At 40.7% G+C, this 17,147-nt stretch overlaps 1 protein-coding gene across 6 annotated transcripts in view; it reads left to right on the forward strand.

Moving 5' to 3' along the window:
• LOC105483073 (ubiquitin specific peptidase 48) overlaps window positions 1-17,147 on the forward strand; it is a 106,452-nt gene that overhangs the window by 76,617 nt on the left and 12,688 nt on the right. For 5 of the 6 annotated variants that reach the window (XM_071098946.1, XM_071098947.1, XM_071098962.1 and 2 more), the window contains 8 exons: window positions 1,187-1,311; window positions 1,465-1,587; window positions 1,867-1,928; window positions 2,217-2,327; window positions 3,659-3,789; window positions 4,412-4,518; window positions 6,436-6,540; window positions 13,340-13,495. In XM_071098946.1, the coding sequence (XP_070955047.1) occupies window positions 1,187-1,311; window positions 1,465-1,587; window positions 1,867-1,928; window positions 2,217-2,327; window positions 3,659-3,789; window positions 4,412-4,518; window positions 6,436-6,540; window positions 13,340-13,495 (920 nt within the window). The remainder of the gene's footprint in view (window positions 1-1,186; window positions 1,312-1,464; window positions 1,588-1,866; window positions 1,929-2,216; window positions 2,328-3,658; window positions 3,790-4,411; window positions 4,519-6,435; window positions 6,541-13,339; window positions 13,496-17,147) is intronic. The other variant, XM_071098953.1, reaches the window with a different exon arrangement.

Genomic DNA, 17,147 nt, shown 5'->3' on the forward strand with positions numbered 1-17,147 from the left:
GTCCTCTTGCCTCAGCCTCCGGAGTAGCTGGGACTACAGGCGAGCACCACTATACCCAGCTAATGTTGGTATTTTTAGTAGAGGCAGGGTTTCGTCATGTTGGCCAGGCTGATCTCAAACTCCTGACAAGTGATCCACCTGCCTCGGCCTCCCAAAGTGCTGGGATTACAGGAGCAAGCCACTGTGCCTGGCCTATAGACCTGGTTTCGTATCCCAGCTTTATTACTTGCTAGCTGTACTCTGCCTGGTTATATTCATCTTTCTAAATTCATTTATTATGGAAAGTGTAGTACGTATTTAGAAAGTTCCTGGCTTTATTACTCTTAATAAATCTACAAGTACCTTGCCAATGGGTGCAGAAACAAACATATGACGTTAGAAATTTAAAGATCATTTTCTGAGTAATGACCGATATGGGTAGATAAGTGAAGTTCACTAACTTACCGCTTTGAAACAGTTGAAACAATACTAAATATAACCACAAGTAGAGCCAGAGGAGAATGGTCCTGGCAGAGTGGCAGTGACTAGTATTTTTTTTTTTTTTTTATGTCTTCTGGGATTTTTGAAGATTGAAGGGGATCTTTAGAATAAATTGCAAATAGCAAACAAGTTGGTGCTTGACTGGTGATGGTTTTCAGATTGAACAGTAGATTGCTTTATCTTGTTTGAATTGATAACTTAAGGTAATGGTCCTGTGATGGTTGGACGCAGCTGTCAAAATATTATTTTAATGCAGTGTGATTTCAGGATTAGTCAAATGGGAGACAATAAAGTCTGCAGGAAATGATAACCTTTGAGTGTGGGAGAACACGTGATTTTGTTAAGCAGCCCCTGCCATGGCACAGAGGTCCGAGGACTCCTGGAATCCCATTTTTGACTACTTCCTTCCTTGCAGGGAGAAAGAAAATGCACGGTTTTAGCTTTGTACATTTGTTTTTATCTCATGATTTTTTTTCAACCACGGACCTAGATTAAGGACATAAAATTGAGGTTAATGGCTACCTCCTTTAGAATTAAAATGAAATTGGAAATTCAGAAGTTTTTGAAAACAAAAGAGAGCTAGAAATACCACACTTTAGCAAAGCAAGAAAAGTGCACCTATGGATTTTTCTTAAGTTTAAGAAATAGGAAATAGATACTGACTTTTTTTCAGCTTTTTTTTTTCCAATTTTTTTTTTAAACTCAGGTGAGTTATGCATATCTGAAAATGAAAGAAGGCTTGTTTCTAAAGAGGCTTGGAGCAAACTGCAGCAGTACTTTCCAAAGGCTCCTGAGTTTCCAAGTTACAAAGAGTGCTGTTCACAGTGCAAGGTACTGAATGCTACTGACATCTGGGGAAATGGCATGCCACCTCCTGGGTTGACTTCCCAGGGAAATTAACATTGTACTTCTGACGGGGGTGTAGGGAGGAGGCAAGTCATGTGCTGTCAGCAGGAGACAGTTGATTGCTTCATTCTCTTTCAGATTTTAGAAAGAGAAGGGGAAGAAAATGAAGCCTTACATAAGATGATTGCAAACGAGCAAAAGACTTCTCTCCCAAATTTGTTCCAGGATAAAAACAGACCGTGTCTCAGTAACTGGCCAGAGGTATAATGACTCCCACAAAGGAAAGAATGCATCTTTACTTTTTAAGGCCCTTGCCAAGTTCCCAGTGAGCTATTTCAGAACAACCCAGAACTTCTCCTATTCTCATTTGTTTAGTTATCTAACCAGGGGATTTACTCCAGCCTGCTATTTTTTGGTAGAGGACTGTGTTTTCATTTTATTTATAAAACTTGAATAAGGACAACCAAAGTATATTATAAGGAATTTGTCTTAAGCAGGCGGTAAATTGACGGATACTGTTTTGTGATTTTTGTGTTCTAGGATACGGATGTCCTCTACATCGTGTCTCAGTTCTTTGTCGAAGAGTGGCGGAAATTTGTTAGGTAGAAACAAAATATGTTTTATTTCCTTTATTGTTATTATGACTCGGTTTGACTCTGGTATTTTTTAAGATTTCATGGATTCTGTTTGTTGTACCCTTCATGGTTACTTTCACCAGCACACACTGAAAGCTTTCTTTTCTATTAAGTTAAATGAATAAGCCTAAGAAACACATTTAATTACTAATATTTTCTTAAATATATCTCTGATTTTGAAATAATTATTTTAAAATCTTCTCTTTCGTCATGCAGTAATTAGGTATATTTCTCCTCCTTGTCTTATTTGAGTAGAAAGCCGACAAGATGCAGCCCTGTGTCATCAGTTGGGAACAGCGCTCTTTTGTGTCCCCATGGGGGCCTCATGTTTACATTTGCTTCCATGACCAAAGAAGATTCTAAACTGTGAGTTCCTTTTCTTTATGTGATTTTTTTTCTTTTCTCTTTCTGATGATTAATAAAGTGTGTTTAGGAAATTTCTCATCTGACATAGTCTATTTTAAGAATTTAGTCCTTTGCTGAATTGTGGGTTTCCCCCCGCTTTTAAAAGAAAAGAAAGACTACTTCTCCAGGAAAGACAAGAGGCTGCCAAGGCTATTTGTCTTTTTGCTCCTTCCTTGTCCCTCTTGGAGACAACACAGCCACCCTTTCTCCTCCCCCCGCTGCTGGTGACCAGCGCTGTGACCTCTTCCAGAATCACAGAATCAACATGGTCCTGGTTGTAGGTTTCGTTGTGCCACTGCCAGGCTTCAGACAATTAAAGGAGGAAGATAGCACGGTGGCAGAGCAAAGCCACTGCACTGATCATCTGGAATTCTAGGGTCTTAGAACAAAAATTTTATTCCATGCTTTAAGTACTTCCAGAGGTATTCATCTGTGAATTTCTCCCCTGATTTTACCAAAAATCATATATGCGAGAAGGTAGAATGCTTCCAACATTGTCAGAAAAATCAGGAAAAGGAAATTGGAACACATAAATAAAAATGCCGTTGGGGTTAAGCTAGAGTTTTATTATTCATATTTCAGTACTTTAACATCATTGAAGGGACTTGAAAGTTTATATATTCTCTACATTTTCTCCCTACCTCTTTTTCTCCCTCACTCTCTGCATCCCTCCTTCCCTGTTACTCTCTCTCTTGCTCTCCATCTCTCTTCTGTTTCCTCCCTCCCTTTCTTCCTGTCATTGTTATTACTGCAAATGTCAGACTTCAGGAAAATATACCAATAAGCAAATGTGTGTTACCAGTCAGTTTAAAAGTTAAATGGTTCAAGTATGATTAAAGGCCCCACAGTGCTTATCCTTCTGTTGCTACTTCTCTGTCTCCCACCCTTCCTCTCGCAGGAACCACTGTCGTGAATTTATAGAGTTTATCTGTCTCAGAAAGTATTCTGTTAAAAAAAAAAAATACATGCACATAATGTCTTGCATATTTAAAACTTTTTATATAAATGGCATCATACTGTATTTATACTTCTGCAACTAACTTATTTTACTCAATTATGTTTTTGAGATCTAACCATGTTGATTCATGTAATTTCAGTCCATTTAGTTTCGCTGCTGTGGTAACATTCCTTTGTATAAAAAACTATTCTTTGTTGATGATATGTATCTTTTCCCTCTAATTCCTTTGGATTAAATGTTAGTGTTGATGGTTTTGGTTTAGCAGACTAATGGATTATGTTAATTCTTTTAATTTCCATGTGTCTTAAGGCATGTTGTGTTTTTTTTTGCACAGTATAGCTCTCATATGGCCCAGTGAGTGGCAAATGATACAAAAGCTCTTTGTTGTGGATCATGTAATTAAAATCATGAGAATTGAAGTGGGAGATGTAAACCCTTCAGAAACACAGTATATTTCTGAGCCTAGTAAGTTTTCATATTGCTTTTGGTTTCTGTAGTTAAGAGCTGACATTTTAAAAAGAATGGGTGTGTCAGTGTTGTCTGCTTAAAGATCGTGTGGCGGTCCCAACTCCCTAGGTGGAAACTCTCATTATAATCATCTCATTATTTGTACGTTTCTTTATGGACAGTAAATGGATTTCCTTATCATTTGCATGTAATAGAAAATATTATTAAGAGTTTGGGCCAGCACACTAGCTCACACCTATAATCCTAATACTTTGAGAGACTAAGATGGAAGGATTGCTTAAGGCCAGGAGTTTCAGATCAGCCTGAGCAACATAGCAAGACCTTCTCTCTACAAAATAATAAAAATGTAGCACATGTCTGTAGTCTGAGCTACTTGCTGAGAGTCTGAGTCAGGAGCATGGCTTGAGCCCAGAAGTTTGAGGCTACAGTGAGCTATGTTCATACCACTGTACCCCAGCCTGAGTGACACAGCAAAACCTTGTCTCAAAACAAGAAAATGTTACTAAGAGTTTAATGAATATTCACTAGTAACTTTGATATATGTTTTTAGATCTTTGATTCTTTAACAATGATTCCTCAGCCACTTCTGTTTTCCCTTTTTTTTTTTTTTTCCCCAAAGAACTCTGTCCAGAATGCAGAGAAGGCTTATTGTGTCAGCAGCAGAGGGACCTGCGTGAATACACTCAAGCCACCATCTATGTCCATAAAGTTGTGGATAATAAAAAGGTACTGGTCCCTCTTGTGGCGATGACTAGTAATGATCAGGCGTGCTCTTTGACTTGATTTGCTGTTGTATTTGCACTGAGGGTCTGCCTAGGACTGCATTTTTGTTCCTTCAGAGCTGTTTGGCATCAGAATTGAAATTGGACAGTAATTGAAAATGAACAGTTATGTGATTGTATGAGAATTTAGTTTGTTATTAATTGATACATAGATATTTATTGAATGTCAGTTGTGTTCCAGGAATGGTCCCGGTGCTGAGGATACAGTGATAAAGAAGGCAGGTATAATACCTGCTTTCAAAATTATAGGGACCTAGTGAGAAAGATCAGGAATAAACTATAAATTCATATGACTTCACGCAGAAATGATTGTTTTGAAGGAAATTTAGCAGGGTAAAGTGGAGGTTAGCGTGAGACAGGGAGTAACAGGAGAGGCATCTTGGAGAAGTTGTTTGTACCCAAACCCTCACTGTCAGGGATGCAGCCTGGGAAGTGTTTTCCAGGCAAAGGAAACAAAGGTCAAAAGGATAAGCCTGATGTGCTTATGCAACAGAGTGAAAACCATTGCACCTAGAACAGCGCTGTCCAGTAGAGCTTTCTGTGGTGATGGACAGGTTCTAGGTTCTGTATCTGTACGGCGCACTTCAGTAGTCACTGGCCACGTGTGGCTGTGGAGCATTCGACGTGGCTAGTGTGACTGAGGAATTTAGTAGTTGATTTAAAATTAAATAGCTGCATGTGGCTAATGGCTACCCTAGTGGCTATTGCTGATCTAGAATGAAATGTATTCCAAGAAGGGATCATGATACGGAATGAGCAACCATAGACTATCAGGTTTTATACATCATACCTTTATCAAAACCGGGTTTATTGGGTTTTTTCCCAGTGTAGCTATAAGCCCCTGCAGAGTTTCAAGCAAGGCCATGATATGATCTGATTTATAGTTTAAAAAAAAATCACCCTGGCTATAGTGTTTGGAATTGCTGTGAGGGCGTAACAGGAATAAGACAGGTCAGTTAGAGCCTTTTGCATTGACCTGCAAGGACAGGTGAAATCGATTGGATATATTTGGGAAGTGGAGGTGTTAATACTTGCTTGGATTGGATTTCCAAGCATTTTTATTATATTAGGGATGGCTCTTGGGTAGATCCTGACCCAGATCTCTAGATATCTTATTTATTTAATTCCACGGTTTCTAGGATTAAAGACAAAATGGAATACGTTTTATTTGATGCTCGTTTCCAAACACATTTTTTAGAAGGGTAACTTACAAATTATGCTCTGGAGGCCAAGGGTTCTGCTTTACAAGTTAAATAAACTAAGGCCTTCATTTCCTAAGTTGCCGAGAAAATGAAGTTAATGAGTATAAATGTCTCTGTTCTCCCTGTAGAATTTTCTTAAATCTCTGGTTCTCTAGTATAAAATACTATCCAATTTAGCTGTAGTTTCATTGTTCAGTTTAATACGAGCATTTCATAGTGTTCTGCAAGAGAACGCTTCTTCCATCTTTCATTTTCTCAATTCTTAAAGAGCATGTGACTCCTGCCGCTTGAATAGTTTGAGAACTTGAAAAGGCTTGAACAATCAGTGTGCTGGGGAAGGTGTCAAGCACCTTCGAACTTCTGCAAAATAACATCATTGTACAGGACTGATAGTAATAACTGCTCTGCAGAGACCTCTTAAATGTATGGTGAGCACATTAAATACTACAAGAATAAGTCATAGGGCAAAAAACCAACATGTTAAAAGAGCATAGAAAACCGAGAAGGCTTGATTCTTGATCCACTTTCCAGTCTATAATCCCACCATGATAAAGGTGTTCCTCCTCTTGATAAAGGTTGCCGGTCCCAGCCCCTACATCCTCCATAGCCTGCCTTCCTAGGGTCTGACCTACTTCTCTTTGTTGTCCTGGCACATTCAGGTGATGAAGGATTCAGCTCCAGAGCTGAATGTGAGTAGTTCTGAAACAGAGGAGGACAAGGAAGAAGCTAAACCAGATGGAGAAAAAGATCCAGATTTTAATCAAGTACGTGTTGAAGCTGCTTTTCATTGTTATACTTTCTGCTGTTCTCTCTTCGAGAGCAGCCACTCGAAGCCCCTGGCCATCTCTCTGTACCCTATATGGGCTATTGGTTCTTTTCTTTCCTTTTTTTTTTTTTTTGATGCAGAGTCTCACACTGTTGCCTGTGCTGGAGTGCAATGGCACGGATCTCAGCTCACCGCAACCTCCGCCTCGCAGGTTTAAATGATTCTCCTGCCCCAGCCTCCTGAGTAGCTGGGATTATAGGCGCCCATCACCACACAGGGCTAATTTTTTGTATTTTTAGTAGAGACAGGGTTTCACTGTGTTGGTCAGCCTGGTCTCAAACTCCTAACCTCGTGATCCGCCCACCTCAGCCTCCCAAAGTGCTGAGATTACAGGCATGAGCCACTGCACCTGGCCAGGATATTGGTTCTTAGCTCCCATCCTTGTCTTTCCTTAGTTTTGGTGGCATGCTACAGCCGTCCTGATTTCTCATGAAAAGCCATGAACCACATGATTCCAGAATGAATATATTTCTTGCTATTAAGTAAGAAAGGCTAAAATGTAATGTGATGATTAAATTTTTAGCTGAGAAAGAAGACTAAAACGACACATATCTTGGTTTCCGGCTCAATCAGAATCTTTATGAAAAAATTATTTAACTCTGATTTTCTCATTACAAACAATAACCTTAATAATGGAGTATATGAAGTCTCTAATTAAGATGTTAATCAAGCGATCAGATCAGCTGATGTGTTAGTCTTTCATTTTTCATTGTAGCACACTTTAAATTCTTGCATTAAGATGGACTGTTTTCTGGGCTGGATGCAGTGTCTCGCACCTGTGATTGCAGCCCTTCAGGAGGCTGAGGCAGGAGGATCACTTGAGACCAGGAGTTTGAGGCCAGTCTGGGCAATAGAGCAAGATCCCATCTCTACAAGAAATAAAAAATTAGCTGGGCATGGTGGCACATGTGTGCAGTCCCAGCTACTCAGGAGGCTGAGGTGGGAGGATTGCTTGGGCCTAGGAGTTCCAGGCTGCAGCGAGCTATGATTGTGCCACTGTACTCCAGCCTGGGCAACAGAATGAGAGACCCTGTCTCAGAAAAATAAATTTAAATAAGTTTTCTGGACTGTTTTGTTAGGACTTTCTTCCTTTTTTTTTTTTTGAGACAGAGTTTTGCTCTTATTGCCCAGCTGGAGTGCAGTGGTGTGATCTCAGCTCACTGCAACCCCTGCCTCCCAGGTTCAAGTGATTCTCCTGCTTCAGCCTCCGAGTAGCTGCGATTACAGGCATGCGCTACCACGCCTGGCCAATTTTTTGTATCTTTAATAGAGACGGCGTTTCAACCAGGCTAGTCTCGAACTCCTGACCTCATGATCCTCCTGCCTTGGCCTTCCAAAGTGCTGGGATTATAGGCGTGAGCCACCACACCTGGCCCGTAAATTGTCTTTTGAGAATAGGAGATCGTGGGACTATGGTTGATGTTGGTGGAGATAAGTTTCAGCTTCTCAAAAAGTCAGACCCCCACATTGGAGGATATTTTGTACTTTAAACTCACGGATATTCTACTCTACTTAGAGTTTTATTTTTAACAGATGAGATGTTTGTTTTCTTTCTTTACTGCTAAAATAGTGTAGTGAAATTATAGATAGCATTCTCCCTGAAAGAATGAAAGTGTTAAAATAGCCATCTGCGGTATCTGTGACAGAGCAGAGGTATCTGGGCTTGTCCTGTCTGCACGTTGATACTGTTACTTCATTTTTAACATTGATTGAGAGAGTCTGAAAAGCCCTCTTTATTTGAATCTTGGTGTGCCCAAAATAAATGTTACTTGTGGTTTCCAAACTGGTATAAAGGGATGTCACCATTTGTTTTCCATGGCTTATTGGAGCTCATAAAATAACCTCAAAACACCTGTGAAGAAGCAAAATCATGCAGTTTGTGACAGTGATCAGCCACTCTTTAAGTTGTCCTTCCTAATCTGTATTTCTTTTTTTTTTTTTTTTTTTTTTTTTTGAGACAGAGTCTCGCTTAGTCGCCCAGGCTGGAGTGCAGTGGCGCGATCTCGGCTCACTGCAAGCTCCGCCTCCCGGGTTCACGCCATTCTCCTGCCTCAGCCTCCCGAGTAGCTGGGACTACAGGCGCCCGCCGCCTCGCCCGGCTAATTTTTTGCATTTTTAGTAGAGACGGGGTTTCACAGTGTTAGCCAGGATGGTCTCGATCTCCTGACCTTGTGATCCGCCCGCCTCGGCCTCCCAAAGTGCTGGGATTACAGGCGTGAGCCACCGCGCCTGGCTAATCTGTATTTCAGTCAGTCAACACTGGAGGGCCCTTTGCTTCAGTGCTAACCAAATCTGTACACTTGATTAGAATGCAGGTTTTCAGTTTAAAGGGGATATTTTTCTATAGTAAGTGATGCCCTTATTAAACTCTGTGTGCATATATACATCTTGTGTTCCTTGGTATAAGAAACAAGGTAAAGAAGGGCAGCAAAGTCATGTCTGCAAATGCTTGTTGAGACGTATTAGTTGACTCGGTACTAATATGTCTCCACAAGCGTTTGCAGACATGACTTTGCTGCCCGTTACCCTGTTGTCAGCTCTGTTTTCATGTCCCCGTCTCTGTGGTGGGGACATCTCTGTGGTCTATACAAGCCATCTTTCAAGCCACATTTTGTACAAACTCGATTGTGTGCTTTTTAGTTGATATATTAAAAGTGTGTGTGTATGGCCGGGCGCAGTGGCTCTCGCCTGTAATTCCAGCACTTTGGGAGGCTGAGGCGGGTGGATCACTTGAGGTCAAGAGTTTGACACCAGCCTGGCCAACATAGTGAAACCCCATCTCTACGAAAATTACAAAAATTTGGTGTGGTGGCATGGGCCTGTTATCCCAGGTACTGAGGAGGCTGAGGCAGGGCAGGAGAATTGTGGAGGTTACAGTGAGCCAAGATCACGTCACTGCACTCCAGCTTGGGCGACAGAGCAAGACTCTGCCTTAAAAAAAAATGTGTATGTATGTACATATCCATCTCGATTCAGGACTGCATTCTCTTTTGTGTGGCAGTACTGTATGTTTTAGTTATTATCACTTGGTATTATGGTTTAATAATCAGTTGGGAACCTTTTTTTTTTTTTTTTGAGACTGAGTCTCACTCTGTTGTCCAGGCCGGAGTACAGTGGTGTGATCTTGGCTCACTGCAAGCTCCACCTCCCAGGTTCATGCCATTCTTCTGCCTCAGCCTCCCCAGTAACTGGGACTACAGACACCCGCCACCATGCCCAGCTATTTTTTTTTTTTTTTTTTTAAGTAGAGACGGGGTTTCACTGTGTTAGCCAGGATGGGGGAATCAAATCTTTTATTGCCTGTTGTCACTAATTCTCTGTTCTCTGGTTAACTTTGTAAATTAGTTTGTTAAACTTGACATGATGTTCTTACTGTCTTTAGTTTCTGTTATTTTAAGCTTTGCTTTTCACCCTAAGAGTTGTTTAGAAAAACCATCTACATTTTCAAGTGATTTAGATTTTAGAAAGCTAACTTTTTTTGATTATCTAGTTTTATTCATTGTGGTCATGACCACAGCAATTTTTCAAAGTGGATGTGGAATCACTCTACTTAGTTGTGGACGACAACAGATTTCACGTTTATAAATATGATAGAGAATGTTGGGGAACATTGCTTTTTATACTATAATTATTTTTTATACTTCATAATTTTCTTCTGTCTTCCTTTTCCTTGTTTGGATGTTGTAATACTCTAGAATATTTTACATTTTGCTTTCTCACAGAAAATTTTTGGCTCACAAAAAATCTCAAGTGTAACCTTCCTCTTTGGAAAAGAATAGATAGTCCCTGAAAAATGTTCAGCATTTTCAAAATGTCACCCTCTTCATCACATATCTCAGTACATAGATAGCTTCTGTAATTGCTGCTTTAAATCCCTGAAATAAAAAATGATGTGTTTCTGCTTGTCCTTAGTGGAGATAAACAAATCCCCTTTCCTCTTTTCTCTAAGCTAGATAAACCTAACTCCTTTGACTTCATCTAAAAATTTAGGTTCATCTAAATTTAGATTAATACTCGGTATTGGGTATCACTTAGGTAATTGAAAACCTTCTAAAACCAGTGGGCTGGTTTTTTTGTCAGTTAAGTTGGATTTAAATTCTCCAGATTAAGAAAGAAATAATTCCAGGAAAAGCCTTTAGACCCATTTAAAATCAGAGTTATTAAAAAAATCTGTCTTGCTTGATGCTCAGAGTTTTGTTTTTTGGTTGTTTTGTACTTCTAAAATAAAATTATATGTTAATGTAGTTATTTTTCTTTATATTCCTGATTGTAGAATTTGGGTTCAATTTGATCTTTACTTTCAACAGTTGAGATTGAGAAAAATGTTTCATCAGCTTTCATTGTATTTTTTTTTAACCCATATGTGCATTTAACTTTTTCTCGTGAATCTTAGAATCACCCAATTGCCTATGTAGATTCAGGGCTAGAGCTGAACTAGCCTCAGGCGTGTCTAGCCAGTGGTAGGCACCCTGAACAAATGCTCTTCTGTGTTCGGGTCTTGATCACCTTCTGCTTTGCAAACTGTGAAGCTCGTGAGTAATGAATACATGGCATCTGTGTCCATAATGACCACTAAACCGCTCTGCTTATGCACAGCTGACGCTCATTGACAACTGTGGAAACCAGAGCCAGGGCCTTGAGGTTACCTCATCCAGATTTAATTAAACCAGAGGAAAAGATTTTCTTAAAAATCCTGCTGCTTTTATTCCCTGGCCTGGTTGGCAGAAGAATCTCCCGTGTGCTTCTCACCCACCCCCTCACCGGCCACCACCACCACCACCTTTGGTACAAAAAGCAGAAGAATCTTGATCGTTAACCTCTTGATGAGGGATTTATAGGAGTACTTTAGAGGACATTTGGTCCTCATCTATTATTTTTTTCTTGACTAGTACCGTATATATCATGCATACCCATGGGCATCCTTTTTATAGCACCTTTAGATAGTCATGGCCATGATGACATTTCCCCTCTAAAAATAAAGACAGTGTCTACATAATACTAATAATGTGCTTATAAATAAGAAAACTAACAAAAACTCCCTAATGTCCTCTAATACCCATACTCAGATATGTCTTGAACAGTTTTTTCCTCTCAAACCAGTATGTAATCAGGATATGTGTTGTTTGTATCACTTTAGACTTAGAATTTGGAACAGTTACTCTGCCTCCGGCCCCCCTTTCTCTCCCTTCTTTTTTTGAGACGGAGTTTTGCTCTTGTTGCCCAGGCTGGAGTGCAGTGGCGCAATCTCAGCTCACCGCAACCTCCGCCTCCCGGGTTCAAGCAATTCTCCTGCCTTAGCCTCCCTAGTAGCTGGGATTACAGGCATGAGCCACCACACCCGGCTAATGTTACATTTTTAGTAGGGATGGGGTTTCTCCATGTTAGGCTGGTCTCGAACTCCCGACCTCAGGTTGATCCGCCCGCCTCAGCCTCCCAGAGTGTTGGGATTATAGGCATGAGCCACCATGCCTGGCTCTTTCCCTTCTTGACGTTGAGCTTGGACCAGTTTGATTTCTTTTAGATTGTTCCATGTTCTGTATTTGGCTGATTGTTTCCTTATGTTACTTATTTTATTTATATATCCCCTATATTCCAATTTCTATAAATTGAAAGGTGGGCGTAAATGTTTGATTACATTCTGGTATAACATTTTTGCAAGAATATTTTATGAGTGAGGCTGTATATTTTGCCATTAGAAAAAGTGGTACAGTCTTATTTTTAGTCAAATTGTTTTTTTTTTTAATTAAGGTTCTATATTTTATTTTTAAATTCACGGCAGTTTATACTTAGTTTCTATGTCATTCTCAAGAAGAGAAGAAAATGTTTTAAATTCAGGTTGTTCATTGAAGTTTTTCAATTTGTTATGTTTTTCTGATGTAAGGTCAGACTTAATCATTTTGATTTTTTTTTTTTTTTTTTTTTTTTGAGACGGAGTCTCGCTCTGTCGCCCAGGCTGGAGTGCAGTGGCCGGATCTCAGCTCACTGCAAGCTCTGCCTCCCAGGTTCGGGCCATTCTCCTGTCTCAGCCTCCTGAGTAGCTGGGACTACAGGCGCCCGCCACCTCGCCCGGCTAGTTTTTTGTGTTTTTTAGTAGAGACGGGGTTTCACCGTGTTAGCCAGGATGGTCTCGATCTCCTGACCTAGTGATCCGCCTGTCTCGGCCTCCCAAAGTGCTGGGATTACAGGCTTGAGCCACCGCGCCCGGCCATCATTTTGATTTTAAATGTCATCTTTCTCTTTTTTCTTTTTCATAAAAGAGATGGAATCTCTGTCACCAGACTGGAGTACAGTGGTGCAATTGTAGCTCACTGCAGCCTGGAACTACTGGGCTCAGATGATCCTCCTGCCTTACCCTCCAAGTAGCTGGGACTACAGGCTCATGCCACCATGCCTGGCTAATTTTTGGTGGAGATGGGTCTTAATATGTTGCCTAGGCTGGTCTTGAACTCCTGGGATTATAGGTGTGAGCCCCCTCACCAAACTTTAAATTTCTCTTGTAACAAACATTTGAACTGCTTACATGCAGTTAGAGGTGTGTATTACTCATTCTTTTCTTCTATCAATTATATGTGAGCTTGCTAAGAAAGTCTCGTTAGTCACTACTCATTGTTTACATTGAATTTCAAATGGTTAAGGGACCAATAAGGAAACAGCTTTTGTTTGCCTGAAAACTTCATGAGCAAGGGTCACATTGTGGTTAATTTCAGTGCTTTCTTCATTTCCAATCTTCATTATAGAGCAATGGTGGAACAAAGCGGCAAAAGATATCCCATCAAAATTATATAGCCTATCAAAAGCAAGTTATTCGCCGAAGTATGCGACATAGAAAAGTTCGTGGTGAGAAAGCACTTCTCGTTTCTGCTAATCAGACGTTAAAAGAATTGAAAATTCAGGTGAGGAAGATGTTTGTTCAGGTTTGCTCTGGACTTAAGAGGGCCTTCATGAATTCCTGCTTTCCACCTGTATTTACATATATGTATGTATCTGTGTTTTTTTCCAAAAGACTTAAAAGTTTTCAAAATAGCCAAAAATCTTTTTGTGAAGATGAAAGTGAATTTTGGGTTCTGGAAACTTGGGCTGGTTCTGCAATAGCTTTCTAATAATGAGAAACATTGGGAACCACTTAATTTGTCACATGTCGAGGTTGTGCCGGGATAACTGTTCTCTCACTTTATTGTGCTCTGTGCTTTTCTTTGACCACTTAATAGGTATTGGAGCTTGTTACCAGGAACTGCTGTGAAATTTAATGGGAGATAAAAGGCAGCTTATTATTAGCGATTAGTGATTGCTTATTCACTAGGCTGTCACAGTATTTTTGGTGGCAGATAAATCTATTTGATAGAGTTGTTTTGTGTGTGTGTGACAGAGCCTCACTCTGTCAGCCAGGTTGGAGTGCAGTGGTGCCATCTCGGCTCACTGCAACCTCCACCTCCCGGGTTCAAGCAGTTCTCTGCCTCAGCCTCCCGAGTAGCTGGCATTACAGGTACATGCCACCACACCTGGCTAATTTTTGTATTTTTAGTAGAGACAGGGTTTCACCATCTTGGCCAGACTGGTCTTGAACTCCTTACCTCGCTATCCACCCGCCTCGGCCTCCCAAAGTGCTGGGATTACAGGCATGAGCCACCACGCCCGGCCTTGATAGAGTTTCAAAATTATCTTTACCTTTCTTTATGCAGTGATGTTCTCCAAATCGTTATATAGATTTATTTTAGATATGCTCTCTCCATTCCCCCACCAAAGCATGCATTGCTTTACAAATCAGTTCCACTGCTATAGTGCAGGCATTATGAAATGGTTTCATGATACTGTTATTTCTTGGTATCAATACTGACATACCATAAATAAGCATTCCAGTGGTAAATCTCAAACCCTAGGCAGAAGGAACTGATAAATTCAAGATGTCCATGAAAAAATCTGGCCTCTAATCTGTTTCAGTCACTGATAGATATCCAAAAAGTTGACCAAATTTCCTCCTTTGCTACTTTTATGTGGCATAGTTTACTGGTTACACATTTTTCTTGTTGCTGATATTTATCATTGTAATCGAGGCAAAAGTACAGGCTTCCTTTGAGGGTGTTATGTGTTCCAGATTGTCCTGACAACAGTATTTCCCTTGGTTGAACCCATGGCTCTGAAAATAAGTGTGTTGGCATAATATCTTCACTCTGTTATTGTACCTTTTACATCTAAGAAACCTTGTTTCTATCACTGACTTTCTGCCTGTCATTGGGAAACCTCGAACATTCAAAACCTTTAAATTACAGAAAGAGCCCCTGTGCATAAAGACATTTTTTAAAGCCTGTGCTGCTTTTATTATGGACTACAATTTTTGAAGAATAAACCAGAAGTCAGCAGAAATAACCCTTCCGTCTGAGAGCATGTTACCTGCCCGAATGAGCTGCTAGAACATGGCAGCTGTTCACACAGCCCTCAGAGGTGTTCTTCCTGAATGGCTCTCTCATCTCCCACTCTTGCTTCAGGGACTACCGCGGGCCAAACAGAGTCAAAGAAAGGGCAGTGAAAGGTCTTTCCCCTCACTACATAGTGGTGGGAGCTTGTGATGCTTCAACTAGATATGAGCCTATTTGCCTGGTAGCGTGGATAGCATCAGAGTTTGTGGTGGGCATGTGCGTGATCCGCAGCTGGTGGTGGTGGGTGATTTTCTTAAGGCATGTAATTTGTGTTTTAGTGTTTGATGGAGCCTTTCCTCTGGGGATACTGCATTTCTAAGTTAATAGGATGACAACCATTGCAAATCTGTAAATGTTTGTTTCTAGACATATCTACCATATACAGTTGCTTGAAACCTTACAAAGCTTGCTGTGTCTAATCAGTAATTCATCCACCTTTGATCCCATGAAGTTAATGAAGTACAATTTGTTCATCTCCTTTCTCAAAAGATGTTCAGTGTTTAATTGTATTATTTCATTTTCCCAAAGATAGATCTTTAGTGGGTGGGTGGTATTGCCTGCCTGAGAAAGTAGAATATTTTGGCACAGAGGTGAAATGCCTGGCAGCTGAGGCGATTGCTTCTGTATTTTCTTTTTTCAGCCCCACACACCATCACAAGCAGAGGAGAGCCACTCCCTGATAGCAACAGGGTTTTCATGGTTCCTGTTAGCTCCACAGACCAGGAATACCGCACCTACTCGTTAAGCAGACCTCTATCATGTTCTTTATACTCAGGCATTTTCCTAGCACTTAGAGTTTAAGGATTATTACCGTAGGCCTCCCTGCCTTGGTTGGCCTGTTCCATCTTCTCCTCACTAGTAGCATGTGTTCATCTTTCATGGTGACTCGTCTGTGAAACCTGTCTTGGCCCCTTTCATGGAACTGACTGTCCCGCTGTGCTCACTAGATCCTGCACATACCTTCTGCTACCATCCTCACAACTTTGTTTTGACCTCACTCCTGGGGACCCCTCCAGGGCGGGATTATTCACTTTTATATTATCAGCACCTAGAACAGTACTTGACACATGGTAGCTTCTTAATAAATGCTTCATTAGTTGTTGACAGCACCTCAGTGTCCTTGTCCATTCTCAGAATATAATGTGTGAACGTCAGCCCCTCCGTTGTGGCACTTGTGTCTAGAGGTATCTGCTATTTGTCCAGTTTCATAGGGTAGTACAAAAACACTTAGCATTTAGGGGCATGAACAAGCATTTCTGCAGTCCAGCAGCTGTGACATTATCCATGTTAAGTTAGCATCGCACACATCCACCGTAGCTCCGCTCGATCTTCATGGTTCCAGAATATTTGCTGGTGTAGGGCTGGATATGCCTCTGCTTGATGTTTGCATGCTGAGCTGGCTTGGGTAGAACTGTCCTATCAGTACTTCCTGCTTATTGCTTCATGAAGACCATTGATGATGCCAGTGCACTTTTCATTGCTAGCCACAATGTTAGTTCTCCCTGCCTGCTTTTTGGGTGCTAATGTTCTTTTGAAAATCCAGGTAAGATTCTGTCCCAGCAGTTAGGGAGGAGGCCAGTGCTGTTATATCTTTGTTCTTATTTGTCTTTGGTGCCATTATTAAAATCACTTTTCTGGTCCCCATCACGCTGGCCTGTCAAGCTCTTGGGCCCTGTTACACACGCAGTTCAGGGTTGATTTGTGAGGCTCGTTTTGTCTTTCCACATCCAAAGAATAGAGTACAGGAAAGGGCAGAATGGTTTTCCCATGACATCATGGATGGTGGCGTAATATAAGATACATGTAATAGCATACATTTTATGGGTAAGTTAAAAAGCATACTAAAGTGAATATTCTTGGACTTGTCTACCGAGTTAAGAATTAAAGGTGTCATTGAAGGTTACCTGTGTTTGCCTCTCTGAGCCCAACTTCTGCTTGCCCTCCAGAGGTAAACATGACCCAGAAATGATAAAATTTAAAAAACCTTTCTGAATTTGTAAAAACATCTAAATATTATGAATACCATTATTTTGGAATGTATGTATGTATTTTTGAGACAGTGTCTTGCTCTTTCGCCCAGGCTGGAATGCAGTGGTGCAATCTCAGCTCACTGCAACCTCTGCTTCCTGGG

Source organism: Macaca nemestrina, chromosome 1 (assembly GCF_043159975.1).
Source record: "Macaca nemestrina isolate mMacNem1 chromosome 1, mMacNem.hap1, whole genome shotgun sequence".
NCBI classification, from domain to species: domain Eukaryota; kingdom Metazoa; phylum Chordata; class Mammalia; order Primates; family Cercopithecidae; genus Macaca; species Macaca nemestrina.